General features: G+C 46.6%; 1 protein-coding gene across 1 annotated transcript; it reads right to left on the reverse strand.

Moving 5' to 3' along the window:
- Nucleotides 1–15,984: 15,984 nt before the first annotated feature.
- Nucleotides 15,985–16,889, reverse strand: KCNE1 (potassium voltage-gated channel subfamily E regulatory subunit 1). Its single transcript, XM_009505698.2, has one exon. It carries the CDS (start codon nt 16,851–16,853, stop codon nt 16,473–16,475), a length of 381 nt encoding a protein of 126 aa, XP_009503993.1. The 5' UTR covers nt 16,854–16,889; the 3' UTR covers nt 15,985–16,472.
- Between the last annotated feature and the right edge of the window lie 2,730 nt (nt 16,890–19,619).

A 19,619-nucleotide genomic window follows, 5' to 3' on the forward strand; every position in this document is an offset into this window, starting at 1 on the left:
GGTCTATACAGAAAAATAGAAAGGTAGGATACCTTCCAGATTCCAAGCCAGATAAAAGTAAACTGCCCATAGATTACAAAACTCCTCTTCTCTCTGCCCCAGCCCAATCTGGCAATACCTACTTGGCTGCAGTAGAAATCAGTGATCACAATACTCTGCAGAAGTGAAATCTGTCTCATTGCTCCCCTTTCAGAGATCACAATGTGAAAAAGGTGATCTATACCTTGGCTGGACACTAGGTGAAAGTTTCATTTTGAAAAAGAGTTACTGAAAGTAAACTGACTTGCTGATAACAAGATTTTCCCTCTTGCTCCCCAAACCCACATTTCCATTCTCTGTCTCTCAAGCTTATTCTGCTATACCGGCTGCCCTGGATTTTGTGGCTAATGCTGTGATGATTTACAACACACTGTGGAGGACCACAGTTCAGAGATATGCCAGTGGTCCTTACTCTTCTTCATAGATGGAATTCCTCGCTTTCTGCAATCCCACTGCAAAAAAACCCAAACGACCCACCTTCTGCCCACCCCCCAGTCTACCCTGTACCCAGCTGCCACAACTATACTCATTTGCTATCACATAAAAGTCAGTCTAAGCTTGGAATGCTCTTATCCCTGTTTATTACTACCAGTGCCTACCTCTGCCTGCATCTTGTTGAGGGGCTTCTTCTGCACTCATTGTGTTGCCTTATGGGCCGCCTCAAACTCTTCTCCAGATGCCTGGAGACACGACAGCAGTGAGATGGACCATCCCTCTCACATTTGGGAAGGTGATGTGTGGTTGGGAACTGCAGCTCCACACTGCCCTTTGGAGTCTCTTGGCATGGGCTCCCCGATTCCTGCCACCACTGGAGTGGGGCTGGTCCTTTAGCGATGCATGCAAAACTCTGGGTTTTTAAAATGTAATACAAAATCACAGTGTTTTGATGCACAGTTCCTCAGATACTGTTTTCTAAGGAATACAGTACTTTCTGCCCTAGAACAGAGAAATTCTTTAAATGTTCGACTGGCACTTAAAATATCTGCAAGTGTGGGTATTGCTGAACCATGTTTCACTTCATTATAGTAAAATCCTGTCTGTACAGAAAACATTTAGGGGAGGAATATGCATTTGTGCATCTCTAACAGTTTTCCCACCTGTACAAGACACAAGAGAATAACACCGTGACAGGTACCAATCCCCAGAAAACAATAATGAGAGGCTCGAGGCAAATGACATAACAAGCCGAAGTGGCAGAGTATCATCCGTTAACTTTAATGGCTGCCTAATTCTCCCTGGGCCAGGCACGCAGCACATGGGGGATTTTTAAGTGGCATGCTGTGGGGGCCAAGCACAAGTGTGATGCCAGTGAAAGGCAGAACCTGAGCATTCACCCCAAAATGAAAAAGAAATAGTCTAGGATAGATTCTGCCTTTAGTGGCAACTACGGGAAGAATTAGTAGCTGCTGCCGTGCCACACCAGGCCTCTGGGAGAGAGAAAACAGGCTTCAGATGGCTTTGTACAAATAAGGCTGTGTGTCATTTGTCTGTGTATGTGTGCACACTCACCCCCACGCACACACCCCCACACAAAGACAATGCTGGAAAGATACTGAGATGACACATCAGTACTCCTCCAGGCTTCAAACATCCGTGTTGTTACTTTTTTCCCATCATTGTATTAGGTACACAGGTTAGAAATCAGCAGGTTTTTTTCCATGGTGGGCTCATCATCTTTCTACCCACTCCCCTCTCCACTGCTTTTCTTCAACCTAAGGATTGTTTTTTCATTATCACCATTTTCTGTGTATGTGCAAAGGTGTGTCTCACACACGTCAACTAGAAATATACACCACTATCATCTGCCTCAGAAGTAGGCTTAAGTCCATGCACACAAATGTACACACACAGATATATGTGTATATACCTCTCCTCTCCCTACACACAAACACACGCTAAAATATAAAAACACCCACAGAGCTACATGTGTAATGCCATATCTACCTAATTAAAAAAAAGAATAGTAGCTTGAGTGGTAAACAGAGCTGATTTTCGGAGAACAGCACTTTAGGAGGAAAAAGATCCAGTAAATGTATCCAAAATAATGGAAAAATTGAAATGATAATTTAAATCAGTGCCTACTTATCACTACGTAGAGGAAGTTGCAGACACCCCAGGCACCATAACAACAGCTATGAAATATTGTACCTATTCAGTCAGCTTACTTACATGCAGACCTGGTTCTGTCCTGGGTGCAGCACCTCTTTCAGCTGTCAGCCTTGCTCCCAGCTGACCAATGCATTTAACTATTTAAGGAGCACAGGAGAGGAGTGGCCTCCGCTTCTTGCCTCTAGCAAGTTATTAAGCATGAGGGAGTGTCAGCGACGCAATGAGGTAACAGGATACTATGGCCCTGTGAGGCTCATACTACATGGGAGCTCCAGGCAAGTGGTCATGTATGTTCCCTTATCTTGCAGAGGATGAGAGTAACATGGATGAGGACTCGGTTGCCCCAATACTGGGCGAATTAAAGCATAAAGGCTGCTCTAGACAGGAGGGTGCTCACTGCTGGAAGAAACGGTGAAAGAGCAGACTGTGGGCCTGGGGTGATTTTTGGTTATTCATCATATAGCTGTCATTTTTTAAGTCAGCGACTCTCAGAAGTTGGAAAGAACATACCAGTGTCCTAGTGCCCCCCCGATGCATTTGGGTGTTGCCACCTCGTCACACCAGAGGAAAGAAGCTACGCATTTGTGCCTCTTTGTTCAGTGGACACCTACATCTCCACTCGTCCTGCTTTCTGGTGAAAGGATGGGCAAAGAAAGTAGCCAGGAGTAGAAAAAAGGATCCTGGATGAAGCAACCTTGCTATCTTTCATCTTGTGTCCTCCTGCCCCAACCTCTTATATCCTGTTCTGCCAGCTGGGCATGGGTTATGCCGTTCATACACCCTCTCCATAGCAAAACATCAGGAGTTACACCCCTTCACAGCCAAGTCCCCTTTCAGGATCAACACATAACACCAGCCATGGCTTGCAACATCTCTAATTTAACTCAGACTTCACCATGGGAGCCACAGATGACTGCTGGTGTGGCGTTGCTTTGTGCAACCAAAACAACTGAAGGCAGCCGAGAGTGGAAGAGACCTCATGCTGAAACTGGCTGGTTTTGCTTCCGTGGAAAGCAGGAGGGAGGAGGACTGTTAAAGGCGAGGGAAGCAGGGCCCCAAGACAGCAGGGTATGTCTGCCTTCAGGAAGCAGCAGCAGCTATTGCTATTAAATTGTGGTCAGATGGATGCATAAATCTTGCTGTGGGAGTTGGTTCAAGCTACTCATTTTTTCACATGTCTAATCTTTGCTGGATAACATACAGTGCTTTGAAAGTATCAGCAGCTTGTTAGATGAGCTGCACCTTTGGCTAACAAACGCAGAAATAGGACAAAATTCAGAAGCAAGTAGCTACTGGTTGGAGGAAAGGGGACCTGAGGGCTCCCAGGCACCAAAGCCGATGGGGAAAGAGAGGTTGGGGTAAACTCCCTCATGAGCCTTCCTCCATTCATGTATAACCCCTCCGGCTGCCAGACAGCCAAAGCTGTTTAACAGCTGAACCCCAACTCTCAGAGCAAAATGTGGTGCTAAGGGTATTGCTGGTCTAAAGCCACCATCCCTCCAAGAGCCAAAACCCAGTGGAGAGCATGAAATGCCAGCAGGACTGCCTGTCTGGTCTTGCACTGGACAGAGCCAGAGACCCAGGCTGGCTGTGAATGAGCCGGCAGGACACGGTGCAGTGCCAGGCGAAGATGCCGGTGAGGGCCAGGGAGCAGCATAGCTAGATCAGCATAGCTGCACAGCACAGCTAATTAGCCAGCTTCTCTGCAGGGCTTGCCAGACTAGACCCAGCACTATACTGAAGTTGCTGCCTTGTTTCCAGTTTCGGAGGAAGCATGGTCAGGGCTAGGGAAAGGTGAGCCTCTCACCTTGTCCCTTTGCCCCATCAAATGTATCTCTTTTGTCACTCCTGCCTCCACCCTTCTACTTAGCTAGAGTGTGGAGATAGAAAACCCACCTGTTTTCATACCTCTTCCCTAGATTTGATGGTCCTTTTCTTGGGAAAAAAAATCAAATAGAAATGTAGAAGTATAAACACCAATAACAAACCCATTGGTGACAATGGCCATCTGATCACCTGCACAATGTGGGAGTCTGAGTGACACAGGCTCAGGCATACACCAAAGGTGGGATTTGTTTCACTGCCTGGGACTCTATGGGGAGTTTCCTTACTCAATGGGGAGAGACAGATAGCCCCAAAGGGCGATGAGTCCATCTCTCAGCACAACACGCCCTCAAGAGGAGCTTACTTTCTAATGACTGGTTAGTGTCAGCCTCTAACCCGACAACAGTAAAAGTGCTGTGAGATGGACTCCCCCCTCAGTCATACCAAGGCAAAGGATGTAGGATTCCTACTTGTCCTTCCCAAGGCAGGACAGCAAGGATCCCATGTTGCCCAGAGGAAGCACGCAGATACCATTCCTGATAAAGGGAATGAAAGAGCTGGGGAAGCATAAGATGTCCAGGTGAGGGGGAGGGTGGAAACTATCAGTGTGTGTCACAGGACTGGATCCCATTGCAGTGTGGATGGAGAGAGGCATGCAGCCACAACCATGTCCCTTGACCAGGAACAAGCACTCAGCACCTGCCTAATGGTGACAGCTTCCTTCCTCCACCCACAGCCCTGGAAGTCTATGGCAGTGCCAGGTGGCACCTTGTGCTGGTTTTGGTTGGGGTAGAGTTAATTTTCTTCACAGTAGCTAGCATGGGGCTATGGTTTGGATTTGTGCTGGAAACAGTGTTGATAACAACCAGGGATGTTTTAGTTACTGCTGAGCAGGGCGTACACAGAGCCAAGGCCTTTTCTGCTCCTCACACCTCCCCACCAGCAAGCAGGCTGGGGGGGCACAAGAAGTTGGGATGGGACACAGCTGGGACAGCTGACCCCAATTGACCAAAGGGGTATTCCACACCATATGATGTCATGCTTAGTGTATAAAGTTTGGGGGAGAAGAAGGAAGTAGGGACATTGAGAGTGATGACGTTTTGTCTTCCCAAGTAACCTTAACACATGATGGAGCCCTGCTTTTCCTGAGATGGCTGGCCATGGGAAGCAGTGAATGAATTCCTTGTTTTGCCTTGCTTGCGTGTGAGGCTTTTACTTTACTTATTAAATTGTTTTTATCTCAACCCACAACTTTTCTCACTTTTACTCTTCTGATTCTCTCCCCCATCCCAATGGTGGGGAGTGAGCAAGCGGCTGGGTGGCGCTTAGTTGCTGGTTGGGGTTAAACCACGACACACCTTTCTTTTATAAAGGAATGAAGGATGAGGGAACAGGTTTAGAGAACAAACATAACAGCAGGGCCAAAGGAAGTAATTCTGACAGTCCTTCAATGAAGGCATATGGACCCCAGAATAAACTGGGAAGTTTCCATCAGATTTATAGTAGACAGGCCAGAGCACTTTAGCTGAGGAACAGATTCTCTTATTACTGAATTTTCATTTTTTAAAAAAGATAACATAAGGAAACAATACACATAAGTAAGGCTACTTTAGTCATATTTTATACAAATGTTGGATTTTAGAGTGTTGCCAACTCTCTAGTGAGAATCAAAAGCCTGGAGTGGGGTTGAGGGGCTGGTGGTAATTGAACTCCCCCTCCTCTCTCCATGCTCCCCCTGTGCCAGGGCCAAGGACACCTGGAAGCACGTGCAGGACATGACCAAGACAGGCAGACATGTCTTTAAAATCCTATGTGTGAGAATGAGCCAGGAATGGAAGATTCATCATGCTATTGAAACACCCAGACAAGCCCAGATGAGCTTCAGGCTTGAAGCATTTCCCATGCACATTTCGTCTGCAGCATGCTAGCTTGTTTTCCATGCTCTCACCCCTCTGGGATATAAGGTGGATCATGTCTTCAAGCGATCTTTCCTGTTGAGCCAGGGTGACCTGCCTGCCTCGGAGGAAGTGGGATGAAGGAATGTCTGGATCTAAGATGAGTGACGGAGCATTCCTCACATGGCCGAGTCCTGCAAACAGACCACACTGGTCATCAGGGACAGTGGGATACTGAGGACCTCAGCCCCATGTGGTTCCTTGCACACTAGCCCTGTGACTTTGTAAAAAAAAAAATCTAGGTCATGCCCTGATAGACATTTACTCCAGGAATGAACCATGCCAAAGACAGGGATGCTGAGGGGTGCCCCTTCCCCAGAAATCCTCATGGGGGTTCTGTTGGCTGGAAGGCCCCAAGGTCTTTCAGAACCAGGCCTGGCTTACCCACAAGGCAGGGGCACAATGCCCAGGAGGCTGGCACACTGCTGCAGCACACCTGCTCTGTGGGGGACTGGAAGAGTTGGCACCGGAGGAGAAATATGTTGAATTTGCAGAGAGTTAGGCAAGATCTGGGGAGGTTTTGTTAGAGTACCGAGCTATTTTATGTAGAAAACCCCTTCCTAGGACCCTGGTTGGGCAGGGCGATAAACTGCTGTGTCCCTCTCCCTGCTTCTTCTTGGTGGTGGCTGAGTCATCTTGGCTTCCTGGAAGAAGCTGGGAAGGGGCACTCACTCACAGTGGCTGAGGGCTGTAGGTAATTGCCCTAGTGCAAGGCAATGCACATTGCCTCTCACGCAGGTCAGACCATGTCATGAATATCATTGCCCAAGTCTCGGTGGCTGAGAATGAGCCAGAGCTTTCATTTTGCTGTTACAATAACAGGCCTTGGGCTAGTCCTGATTGTCTGGTGACCTGTTTCTCTCTCTCCATGCTCAAGTGTAGGTGTGAGAAAAAGTTTGTCTGAATCCTTGAGTATTTATGCAAAACACTATTGCAGCCCTGATCATATACCTGGGCTAACTGGAAACAACATGGTGCTGCCACATCTGCTCAGGGGTCTCTGCTCTGTGCCCATGCACTGCACTGCAGTCACATGGCTTCCTCCTTCCTAACTGGTTTTTCCTACAGGAGCTTTAGATATTCCCAATACTCCGCCTCAGCCATAGGCGTGAACCCTGAATAGCTACTTGCACATTGAATCCATCAGATGAAAGAAAAGAGCTTCTGCCTTCTGTGAGATACGCAGTGTGAATCATATGGCAAAAATGATTAGACATTGTATTAAGAGTGATTCTGATGCTAAAAGTCTCAGGCAGTTAAGTTTAGGCTCTTTATTTCTTTCTTCCTTTTTTTCTAGCTCTTCCAACATTTATTGGCTGATCTTTCTAAATGCATTTAGCATTCTCAGTACTCCACTGTAACAGACATCCACAGCTTTTGCTGCTCTCCCCTCTTTCTCAGACTCTCCCTTTGCCAGGAAATTTCATTTTCTAATGCTGTCTGAGTGCTGCTGTGATCCCACATCACCGGGAGGCAGCTGTGGAAGCCAGCGCTGCCAGGACCTGTCCTTTTGCAACAAAAAGTGCTTCAGACAAAGGCATTGCCAACCACTGTGGACTCATCTGTGCTTCATCCCTTGATTCATTTCATGTGTGGGCTCTGTGCAGATGTAACTGCTTCAGGAGTTGGTTGCCTCAGAGCCACATCCAGGTTTTGCTGCTTGTGACTCACCTATTGACTGTAAAATTCTGGATATTGCCCTTTAATTGTACCCGGGAAGCAAAAAAGGATCCACATTTATCATGGTCCAATGTTCACGTTTTTGGCTCCTGTACAAAACACATGGTAACATGATTGGAGTAGTATCACCTTCAGGACAGCAATAAAAGCAATTGCCACTCCCATCCTGTGCTTCACATCCTGTTTCCACCACAGGCTACACATTAAGGAGCCCTTGCTGAGGACAACATCAGCGTGGGACAGCCTGAGCCAGCCCGCCGGCAGTGGCTGCTGGCTGCTGGTGACACCAGAGGACAAGCGGCAACCTCTCCGCAGAGGGAGCAGGAAACCAAGCACAGTGGGACATTAAAGTCCAGCACCATCTGTGGTGAATGCTAATAATATCCATGAAACTTCACAAAGATCGTTTTTTCTCCTGTGTTTGCTCCTGATTGCAGTCAGCGATCAGGGTAGATGGAAGAGGATGGCACAGAGAGGGCTTACAGCGTTGGAAGATAAGTCGTGTTTGCTGCCCTGTGACTGCAGCCACTGGCAGAGATGCAGCTGTGGTGGGTGGTTACCCTTAAGGGCATTATTTCTGGACCATTGCTGTGATGAGCGCCTCAGACATTGACCTTGAGTTGGACATTCCTAAAAGCATAGGCTAGGCAGCTGGGAACAGCCATTTGAGATCTGCCCATAATGTCCCAAAATGGAAGAAGGAGGTGTCAGCAGAGGAGGAGTATTTGTGTAACGCCACAATCTAGGGAGGCACCTGGGCATGGCTACACATGACTGCAGTGGGACAGGCAGTTTGACAGGTTGCCCCATGTTGTCCCCTCCACTGTAATTGCCTGTTTCCTCTTCACCCTCCCCCAAAGATTTCCAGATAAAATGTGTTAGCCTGAACCACCTGCGCTAGGGTTTAACATGTTTCCTCAGAGCAGGCCGGGACCGTGCATCCGCACAGCTGACCACCAACTGGTACACACCGGTCTGGTCCCTGCAGCAGGCGTGGGCTTGCCCTCCTCACTGAATGGAAACTGTAATATGGAATAAATCCACAAACACATCTGATAAACACATCAGGTTACAACATCCCTTTTCCCCTTTTCTAAAATTTCACAGACTACTTAACTGTCTGCAAATCCCCCACTCCTGTGGGTAAGTAAAGAGGAGAACCCGGATGCAGGGTAACGCACTGCCTGTGTCATTTTCCACGAAAGGAAGTTCGGGACGGAAGAGGAAAGCTGCAAGTAGCTGGAAGAAGGAAGTGCAGCTGTGGTGCCCCTGGTACCCCAGGTCCTGGGTATCTTAGTGGGAGAGCTGGGAAACAGGTCTGGGGTTTTGGCATGGCTGCTGACCCCTGTAGGCAGCTATGAGATGGATCCATTGCCATTTAACTTGCCCAACAATTACCTCTGCTGTTACTGCAGTTATGCCTTGGCATCCACATGCCGTGCCACAAAATGCTGAACACACACTATGGCAAGGTAGTTGTGCTCATTCTTTTTACACTACCAGATTACAAGGTATCAGTTTACATCATATAACGCTGTTCTTCATACCAGACCTTTTCCCTCACGGGACACAGGCTGGGATATGGTGATGTCCTATACTATAGGCTGATGCCCTTTTCTTTGACCTCCATAAGTCCCAATCAGAGGGTGAGATCCTGTTCCCACTGTGAATGACAGTGCTGCTGTCAGCAGAGACATTATCATTACCTCTACTCCTGCCCAAGCCTAGCCAGGGGGATCTCCAGGGAGAAGAGCTACCCCACATAACCAGGGTGGACATAGTCATGTTGCCCTGGAGGGACACGGGAAATTAGAGGAAAATAGGACAGAAATCTGAGCTGGTGTAGTCTGCCCTTTGAGATGAAAGGTCCTACCTGGTGGTAGCTTTAACAGGCCTGGCAATTTCTGCATTTCAGTGTCGTCTACAAACAGAAATAAGGAGGAAGGGACACATAAAGAAACCCAGAAGAGACTGCTTAATGTGCACAGGTTGGATTAAATAATTTGTTATGAACAAAGAAGGCCCTGTCTCTATTGCCTGTATTCTGCAGTGAGCTGGCCAACACGACTGGAAATTGGGATTAGCATGAACCAGTATGTTTCTCATCTGCTTACTTTTATTCAAGTTGCATTTTATTCTTTACAATCCCTTTCTGAAGGTCAGGGTTTGGATGGAAAAGCTGTTGGGCTGTTGCTGTTAAAGAGAGAGATCTCGCTTATTTTTTTGAGGGGAGGAAATAAATAGTAGCACAGCAGAGGGTTAATTTTAGGTGTCAGTCCTGCCATGGGCTGCCTGAGGGTAAAACTTTGTGGCTCCTTGGCTGGCAGAGGGTGCTTGACTGATGAGTGTGCTGGTTTCTCTATTCCTGTACCATAACTTTCGTATATTAAAATGAAAAATAAATTAAAGTATGGGGAGTATTGGACGTTTTATTCCTTTCCTCTCTGCATGCAGCTCAGGGTCAGATCCACCCCTGAGTTCCTGGGAACTGGACTGCTGGGGGTGAAGCTGCAGAGGCACCTGTGGGGTGAGCTTGGCTCGAGCAGTCTGGAGAAGGGATCTTGCCTGCAGGTGGAAAGCTGGTATGAGATTATTGTTTGCACTCTTTTCCCAGATTCGTTTGTATTGTTAGGTGGGAAGCTGCTAGTAAAGGCTTGAGAAAATATTGCCAGGGCAAAAAGTCCCATCAGATTGAAGGTCCCTAAGCCTGCTGTTGCCATGGGTGTGAATAAAGACTTCAGGCTTGAGGCTTATGTGCACAACAGTGAACCAGAACAGCTGCTGAATCAACTGTTCCCCTGACAAATTACCCTGCCACTCAAAGCTGGAGGTCACAAGGAAAAAGGAAATCAGAGCTCAGACTTCGGGAACAATGGGTTAGATTCTTTGCTGATATGGCCCCTTTTGGCTGAGGCAGAGGGGTTATGCTCCTTTGTGCCGACCAAGGACCTGTGGACCAGTGGGGGAGGCTGGGGAGGGAGGTCGGAAAGCCAGAGGTTGTGGTTTGGATGGAAACCTAGAGGAGGATGAATATTGCAGTGGGGGGAGGCTGAAGAGATACTGCTGATGGGGCTGTGCCAAAGGAGCATTACCACTCCAGCAGGTAAGTGTGCTGCGCTGAACAGCAGCCGCCAATCAATCCCTGATCCTCAGGATTAAATCAAAATTAATGCTCACAGCTGGGCTTACAAGCTATGCTTTTCTTGTGCAAAAGTATGAAAGCTACCACATCTAGCAACAAAATCAGAGCTATCATATACTGAGAATCCGTTTACTGGATGTCAGTCACTATCAGACAGTGTATTTCAGTGAAGGTCAGCTGTGTTTTGGGTTGTGTGGTGTACCTTTAATAAAACTGTTTTCAGCATTTTTTAGAGCAAGTGCTCTTACATTAAGGTGTCACATTTTATTTTGCTTGGCTCTTGGTCTTGGAAGGTTGGTGGGCCCTGGTCCAGTATGTGGATTTTGTGGTCTGAGCAGAGGAATTATTTTGGCGAGCCTGAGTGTGCCTCCAAAAATAATGCACTGTAGCCCAACCAGAAGCTCTGGGCCTGCCAGGGATAAAATATTATATTAGGGTTGTTGGCCTTTCTTCTGCTAAATCAGATCAGATGACCACAAAGTTCACTTCTGGATTTAGCATCCATGCATTTTCCATTGACATTTATGTACATCTTCCCTTTTCTTTGACCTGAAGGACGCCCGTGGGTGCAGTTGAAAGCTGGCTTTAGAAACAACTATCCTTGCAAGCCCTGCCTTAGAACTACCAAGAATTAAGTATGTTCCCTGCCTATTTCGGAATGGTATGGGCCTTCGCTTCTTGTCATTTGAAGGCGGTTGACTGGGACCATTTCTCTGCTTGAATGTGTCCACGAAGCCAGCTATGTGGACAGCTCTGGTCTCTGGTCTCAGGGAAGAGCCTCCTGCCTACCTCACCAGTGAAATGCAGCGTGACCTTTCACAGCCTCCTCTGCCAAGCAGTCACATTTGTGCTGGTCCCTTGAGCAATTTCTTGAGAAAGGCTTTGTGGAGGTTTCACATGCATAGCTGATGGCTCCAGCTGGATAAGGAGATTAGGGAGTGAGTTTGGCATATAGTGATAATAATGTGTAAAAATGAAACAGGATGCCATAGAAATATTATATAAGATAATTCCAGTTATCGGCTGCAAAGAATGTTCTGCTTGCTTCTGATTGCTCATATCTTCTCTTTTTATCGGTTTCCTTCTGCTTGTCTTTGTGCACGTTTCCCGGTATAACAGGTCTGACCCAACCAACCGCAAATAAAGATAACACTGATAACAGTAAAGTGAGGAGGGGGGGGAACTCGCTTCAGACTTGCACACTTGGGCTGCCTTTAACTGTAAAGTATTTTCCAGATGGACTACTTAATACTAGGGGTTTGATGTCTCATACCTACAGCCCTAAGGATTTCTGCTGGGTATCATGAAAAGCCAGCTGCTGCAGATGCAAGTTCTCCATGAGATGGGAAATAAGAACCAGGACCTGAAGCTCTCCAGCCTGGTGGGAGGGGAGGGAAGATTTTGCAGTGAAGGCAAAGGATGGGCTCTCAGTTTGGGCTTCCTACAGGAAGGTAGTGCATATCAGGCTACAGAGTGGCTACAGATCAGCACAGACCTTCTTTCCTGGACTTTGCACTGCCTGAATTTAAACCACCTCTAGCCACTGCTTGGGCATATTGGCCTCAACCTCAGCACTGCACCCATGCTTTCTTACAGTTAGAGCTGGCATCTGGCCATCTTAAAACTGAGTTTGGGCCACCCATACACCCTCTGTGTGAGCCCATGCAAAGGTATCCTCAGGTAGACATAATCCTACTCCAGCAAATGACTGTGTGCTGCCAGAGAAGAGTTGCTGCTCCCTGCTGCTGGTTGTACCCTATGCCATGCATGGTTGCGGAAGTCTTCACCAGTAGAGGTATTGCAGATGACGTTCCTGCAACAGCTTTGCAAGCACATCCCAAGAAGACATGCTGTAGTTTAGGGGATTGTAGCTGTCTCAGAGTTGCCCAGAGTCTGGGCAACCCAGACAGGTTTGCAGGACAAGCAGGAAAGGGGAGAAGAGGGAGACCTCATCTGCCCATGAGTCAGTGGCCACATAACCTAGTGAAAAACTTCCCTGGATCTTCTTCCCCCAAGGCATGAGGACTGACTTTCCCTACTGAGAAGTACACTGCAGAATCTTGACTGCATTTGGGCTATACCGCTGTTAATATCAACATTTTATTTGTGAGGCTTTATACCACAAAACTTCCAGGTTAGTCTGCAACTGTACAAAACAGAAACTCTCAAAATATATACAGGAGAGAACCTGCTATATTGGCTTTTGATTTTGCTTGAGACCTTTCTGCATTACCACCACATCACTGTTAATGGTGTAGGACTTAAACTCAAAATGCCATTTCTGTATAATCCTGATATTTCTATAGAATGTGATTTCTAATACAAAAACCATAAGTAGCCAGATAGCAATACCTGTGCCTGGAGGTATTATTAGGCCAACCAGCAGCAAGGCTACTGACTAGAATAAGCCACAGCTAATGAAGCCAGGGGCTTCAGCTACTGGGGACCAGAGAAAAATATAAACCTCTGACACTCTCCCTGGCTATTTTATGTCTCCTGAGCAAAAGACTTTCAAAGTTTGGGACAAAGAAAGTGCAACACTTGCCTAATGAGTTTAAGATTCTTCAGTCTGCCCAAAAAGCAGGAAATTGGAAAACATGAGCTCTCTGTGACGGCAATTACATGACAGGTTCATTGGCCTTTTGTCTGTGGCAAAGATAATGAGCAAGTGGACTAATCACACATTTCTAGGCACCCCTTGGCCAGTGAATGCTCTTTCTCCTGTTACATGAAGTCAGAGCTTGGTCCCAAGTCAGCCATCCTGCATGAGTCAGCGGTAATGACAGAGGAAGTGGGAGTTGTGTTTACAAGCCCTGGAGGATGCTTGGCAATGCAGGCTGCAGCTTGGCTCGCACTTTACATCTCCAAAACTGATATTATATAATCCAGAGCTATATAGAAAGGGATTTCAGAGCCTTTTTCAAGGAGTGCATGTAAGGAGACCTGGCTGACCTGAACCCTTAAGATCTTATGATATGTCCTCCCACCTCTCTTGAGATCAGAATGATCCTTTCTAGCCTTAAAAAGTCTCATCAACAGAGCTTCCCACGAGGGCTAGCTACCCAACCGATGCCTTGTGCAGAGCTGCTAGACTCCAAGTGGGCACAAGACCTTTCTCCCTTGCTGGGGAGACTACTACCCTACAGATAGTTCTTCCCTTTTGCCAGGCCCAGTGTCATTTCTGGGGGCTGCAATGAAACACAAGACCCTGTGGGGCAGGTGCTGCTGGGTCTGCAGTGAAAAGCTGTGTGCAATGTGTGCTCGGAGGCTACAGCTGGGATCACTGCACCGAACACTGGAGCCAAGCTTGCCCGGGGTGCTGGAAACCCTGGGAGTTTACTTGAAGTGAGGAATTTGTTCCTGACATTTTGGTATTTCTCCAGATCGAGGTGTACCCAGCACCCAGGCCTGGCCCTGGTTAATAGGGTGTAGAAAGTGGACGGGTGAATGGGTGCCCATCAGGTAGTATCAGCACTCTTTCTGTGAACTTGTGAAATAGTTTAGGATTAAAAAACATCTGAGGCCAATGAGAACTATGAGACTGAAAGGTAACATGAAAGGCCACAGTGGAAGTTCACAACTGCAACTGAAGGTTGATTTATAGGCTGATGGCACCCGAGAGCGTTAAGACTGAGGCACAGTGGTTCCCCTCTTTTTTAAATAAAAAGTGCAGAGCTCAAAACCAGAAGTGGAAGCCAGCTCATGCTGCCAATCACCCTTGTCACAAACAACTACACTGATGGTATTAAAATAAGGTGACCAGCAAGTGCCTAGACCCAGAACACCTGAAAACACTTGGGGAGGAGGGGGAGATCACGGAGGGAGCCCTTTTGACAAGCTTAATGTTCAAAGGTTTCAATGTAATTAAAGGCCATTTTTGATGCAAGTTTAAACATTGCCAGCAATGCTGCACGGGCCTGCCTCTGGAGAACCAGCAAGCAAGAGCATTTTTACTCTCACAGTGGGAGGGAAATGCAAGTAATAAACAGACTGCGTGGTGAGATCCCAAAAGAGCAGTGCCCAGGCTGAGAAGTCAACATTCTTCCAAAGCCTGGCTTTGGTTTACATTCCTCTAGAGGAAAAAGTGAATGGGATAATTAAGCTGATGGAGATTTTCCAAGCTGTTCAAGACACTGAAAACATGTATCTTGTCCTCAGCTTAATAGTGGGCAGCATATAAATATATTTTTAAAAAGCCAACCTGCTTTTTTAATTGGCTTAAGTATTCTGGGAACACAAACATGGCTAGAATATTACTTTAATGAAAGTGCAGTGCTAAAGAACTACCTATGCATGAAAAGGGGATGTGCTGTGACTTGTTTCGCTTGCCTGTCCAAATACGTGGGTAGTTATCTGTCCCCACTCTGCCCTCACCTTGCCTTTGAAGCAGCTGCTCTGCACAACTTTCTTTCAAGCCTTTCCCCACTTCTCTTTTCTCTCCAGTAGCTAAAAATGGGATGTGTATCTGCAGAGCAGAAATAAAATCCCCCTCCTGCCCAGACCATTGCTTCTTTGATCCCAAACACGAAAACAGGCTTCAAGCTGGTGAGGTTTCTATTCTGAGTAAAGCAATGTCCAGGGCAGTTGTATTTCTCCCTTTTAACAGAGATGGCTCATAGCTGCTGCTGCAGAAGCTGAGTTCAGCTGTCACCTTCCCCCCATGGCTTGGCAGACACAGCCCACCCAAGGGAGGGATTAAGGAGGCCAAGGGCAGGAAAACCTTGGCGTGGCTGGCGTGGCCCTCATGTTGGGTGCTGCAATAGATGAACAGCTGTACCGAGGGAGGCTGGAGAAACTGCTCACAGGATTCAAGCTAAGAACAGACATAAGCTCTGTTGGTGATTAAATATCAGACACTTTGTGGAACTGCTCTTCACAGAGTAGAAATTCACTTTCCAACCAAAGACTAGCACTTAGGTTTTGTGCAACAATTAAATATGATTGAAACTCTTGAAACATTATGCTCTTGCATGGCACAGACCCTTTGGGCTGCTGAATCTTTGTACAAGGGTGGATATTGCTGCCAGGTTCAACCCCCCATCCATGAGAAGGAAAATCAAAAGCAGCTGGCAAGACCAGTCTGGGGTACCTGCTAGGAATTAGAAATAGTCACTAAAAAGTTTCCCCCCAAAGCCTGAATTTTTCTATAAAAATGGTTTTCAGCAAAAAATAGGAATCTTTTTCTAAAATTTTATCTCAAAGAGGTGCATGACTCTGAAAGAAATAGGTCATCCACAACATTGTACACTTTATAAAATTATTATTCTATGCTGGACAAAGATGGAAATGAAATATTTCAGCTACTTTTTCCTGGAAGAAACTGGTCTTACTTGAAAATGATTGCCTAAACCATACTTGGCTGTTAACGCCTCTAGCTTGTGTTTGATGCAATTTGGTTTTAATTACATGCACTACTGCAAGCGTTCACACTGTCAACACCAACATTTACTTTTTTCACTAGGTGAAGCTGATGAGTCTATGATACTCTGGCTGTGTGTCCCCCTCCTTTACCTTGCAGTGGTTGCAACAGGGTACTGGTGACCAGGCACTTTTATAGCACCAGGGTCATCACAGACCCATCAGCTTCACCATCAGTTCACAGTTATTCGGCTTGACTGAGGCCATCACCTGCAGCTCTGCAGATGGGCAAGCAGCTAGCCTGGTTCATACCAGGTATCATCTGGGTCGTCACTGTGCAAAGTACAATCCTTTCTCCTGTTTTGCTAGGAAGACTTCACCTCAGGAATCTGCATGCTTGGCTGCTCCACAGCCAGCTGGTTTTCAAAGACACAGCACAGCTTGTAATTTTCTATGAGCTTGGCTTGAAAATACTCCCTGTCCTTCTTGTGCCAAATGTCTGTGGCAATATAGGTGTTGTAGGGGTCATGGGAGTCCTCCAGCCTCCTGGCGCGGATGTTGGTCAGCATGACTCCCACTGTGAAGAAGCCAAAGAGGCCAACCATCAGTAGCACGTAGATGATTTCCAGATTGCTGCTGGCACTTCTGACCTGGAAAGGTGCAGAGCTGTTTGTCTGCTCCAGGTAGTCTTGAAGGAGCTTGGAGAGGAGTGAATTCAGGGCTGTATCATTAGATAGCACCAACATCTTGGTTTTCTGTCCTTCGTACTTCTTTCTTCCTTATTTGTAGTTTTTCTAGAAAAAAAAAACAACACATAAAAATCAGAGACATACCAGAAAAATTATAAGATAAATATGTGATTCTCTCTGTCTCCATTTACTGGTTCCCATCCTCAGCAAGGAAACTACCTTGGGGTTGGTGCAGAGGCAGGGCAGCTGGGCTGGCCTGGAAGGAACCCTTCATCTGTTTCCAAGCCAGACCAGCTAGGCTGAGTCCATCTCCCATAAACACTTGCCTTGCAAACCCTCCTCAGTCCTCCCAGACCACCTGTCACAGTGCGCACCTGCCCCGACTGTTGGCCACTCACATGTATACCCCACCCCGGCCTCCTGTGCTGCTGGTTAAAGGTCATGACTTCTCCCCCAAGCTCCCAAAGGCATGAGCAGCATCTCACTCCCACTCTGTAGCAACTGCTCCTGGCCTTGAAAATTGTTATCATGGCTTCTCTTGGTCCTCTCTTCTCTACTTTCAGCTTAAGGATTGAATTTGGAAACAAAACTTCTGTACCTGAAATCACCCAGTAGCTGCAGCAAGCTCCTCCTGCCCACCCCTGTTGAGGGGTCTTGCCTTTTTTCTGCAGTGCTCATAATGGTATACACCACAGAAAACTAAGCAACCAAACACCTGGCAGAAATATATCCCACACTAATTTAGTGCAAGTTCCCAATGAGCATTTGCTGAAAGAGTGGATACAGAGGGGCAGCAGTGGAAAGGAAAAGCATCTCCCTTCGCCCTCCCTCCTACAGATTGGCAGTTTCCCCCCAGGTAGTTCATTGCTTTCTCCTCCAAACTAAATTGCTATGCAACCAGTGTTTTATTGTCCGGTTAGGAGGACTTCCACTGGCATCACTGCAGGTCAGGAGTAGGCCAGGAGGTAGTAACATCAAGAAGCACCTGAACATGCAAAGCCTCCTGGCCATAGCATTCTGCATTGACAGTCTTACACAAGAAGCTGAAGGGTCCTTTTCACCTTTCCAATGTCAGCTGTAAATCACTTAAGAGCAATCCTATAAATCAGCACTGCAGTCCCAAAGCCTCAGCAGCCAGGTAACATGACTGACAATCTCACTACGCTGCCTAATTTAAATGTCTCTAGAAAATTAAGACAACAGTCTCCCTCTGTTTTTGCCTATAGCACATCTGAATGAGGTACTGTTATTCAAGGTGACTTCTGTGACAGCAATCTTGTAATCGCTTAAGATGCCTGTCAGTGCTTTCTACAGTTTTAAATCTGTGAGAGAAGGACAACATGTTAGCAAAAGCTTCTCCAGCATACTTACCTTTTGTTGTTTTGGTTTTTTTTAAGAAGTACTATATTATAATAATTTATAATACATCAAGAATGAGATGAAGCCTTGGGCAGAAAGTCACTGAAAGGCCTAACAGCAATTACACCCGTCTGTGAGGGCAACATTAATGATGCATAAATGTTGTGCAGGACCTCTGCACAGGAGGGAGTTTAGCTGTGCACACAGCCTCCAGCTGCCAGTAATGACACTGCAGTAGATGAGATGTATCTGGAGGCTTATTTGAATTGTCTGCACCTCATTATGACCTAAATGCTGTAAAAGGAGATGCTGAGACAGAGGAAGCGAGGACACTGATCTTCTTGCTATTGTCCCTCGTATGAAGAGCAGTTACTTACCCGGCGTGTTCTGTGCCAGCAGGTGCCCTTGCGGCTGAATAAAGTACACAATTAATGCAGACATGAATACGATCAAACATATGCACATAAATTAATTGCTACTGCAACTGCATGTGCTGATTTTTTAGTCCAAACCCTTTTGCTAGATCTCCCAGCTGTGCAGTCATGTCTCACTGAAAAGTCAGATGCTCAGCCCAGGATGATAAATTGTATGGAGAAAGCCCCATTCTCCTCACCATGTAATCCTGGGGGACACGAGTGGCACCAGCCCACACCAGATGACATCAGATTCCTTCCCCTGGTGAGTGGGTGACCACTGGGAGCCCAGATGAAGCTCCTGTGGGTTGAGACTCACCCTAATCCAAGCAATGAGTTTCCTGCCATGAGGTGCCTCGCCAGCAGGAAAAATGAGCATCCATGAGAGTATGCCTTGGTATTTTGGCTTTAAATAGAGCCGAGCCTGGGGGTGGCAAAGGGAGACAAAAATCCCCTGTACAAAACAATATTCTGATCCAATTTATTTCTTCAGTTGCATGAGTCAAAGCTACAGGAAATAACATCTTGGCAGTTTGGGCTTAATAGTTAAAGTCTATTCACATTTCACAGCTGTGTTCAGATCCTTTAAGAAGGAAAGGAAGATAAAAAGAAGTTTAAACCTTTATCTGAAATTACTCCTCCTAAGTGTGTAGAACGTGTTGACACTGTAAAATGTAAAACCATTTGCAAATCTTTGCAATAACTTTCAGACAAAACAAAGATGAATTTCACTGGATCTCTCAACTTTTTCCGGAAAGACAGGCAATCATTTCTCATAATAATTATCAGTAGCACTGACAACACTTACAGTGCTGATGAATTGACATTTTGAGGCTGAATATCTTCAGCTACCTCTCTATATTACTTTGGGAGGTCTCTGAGGGTTGCAAGGTGTTGCCCACTTCTGAGTTACTTGCACACTGGCTGGGCTGGAAACCAGCAGGGAGCTGAGTGGCCCTGTCTCTGTAACCACATCAGATGGCAATAACAGGAGAGGTTAAAGGAGGGAAAGGGCACACTCCTGTTCCCCAGGAAATCTCCTGAAATCTCA

The sequence above is a fragment of the Phalacrocorax carbo genome, chromosome 1, assembly GCF_963921805.1.
Source record: "Phalacrocorax carbo chromosome 1, bPhaCar2.1, whole genome shotgun sequence".
In the NCBI taxonomy this organism is placed as follows: Eukaryota; Metazoa; Chordata; class Aves; order Suliformes; family Phalacrocoracidae; genus Phalacrocorax; species Phalacrocorax carbo.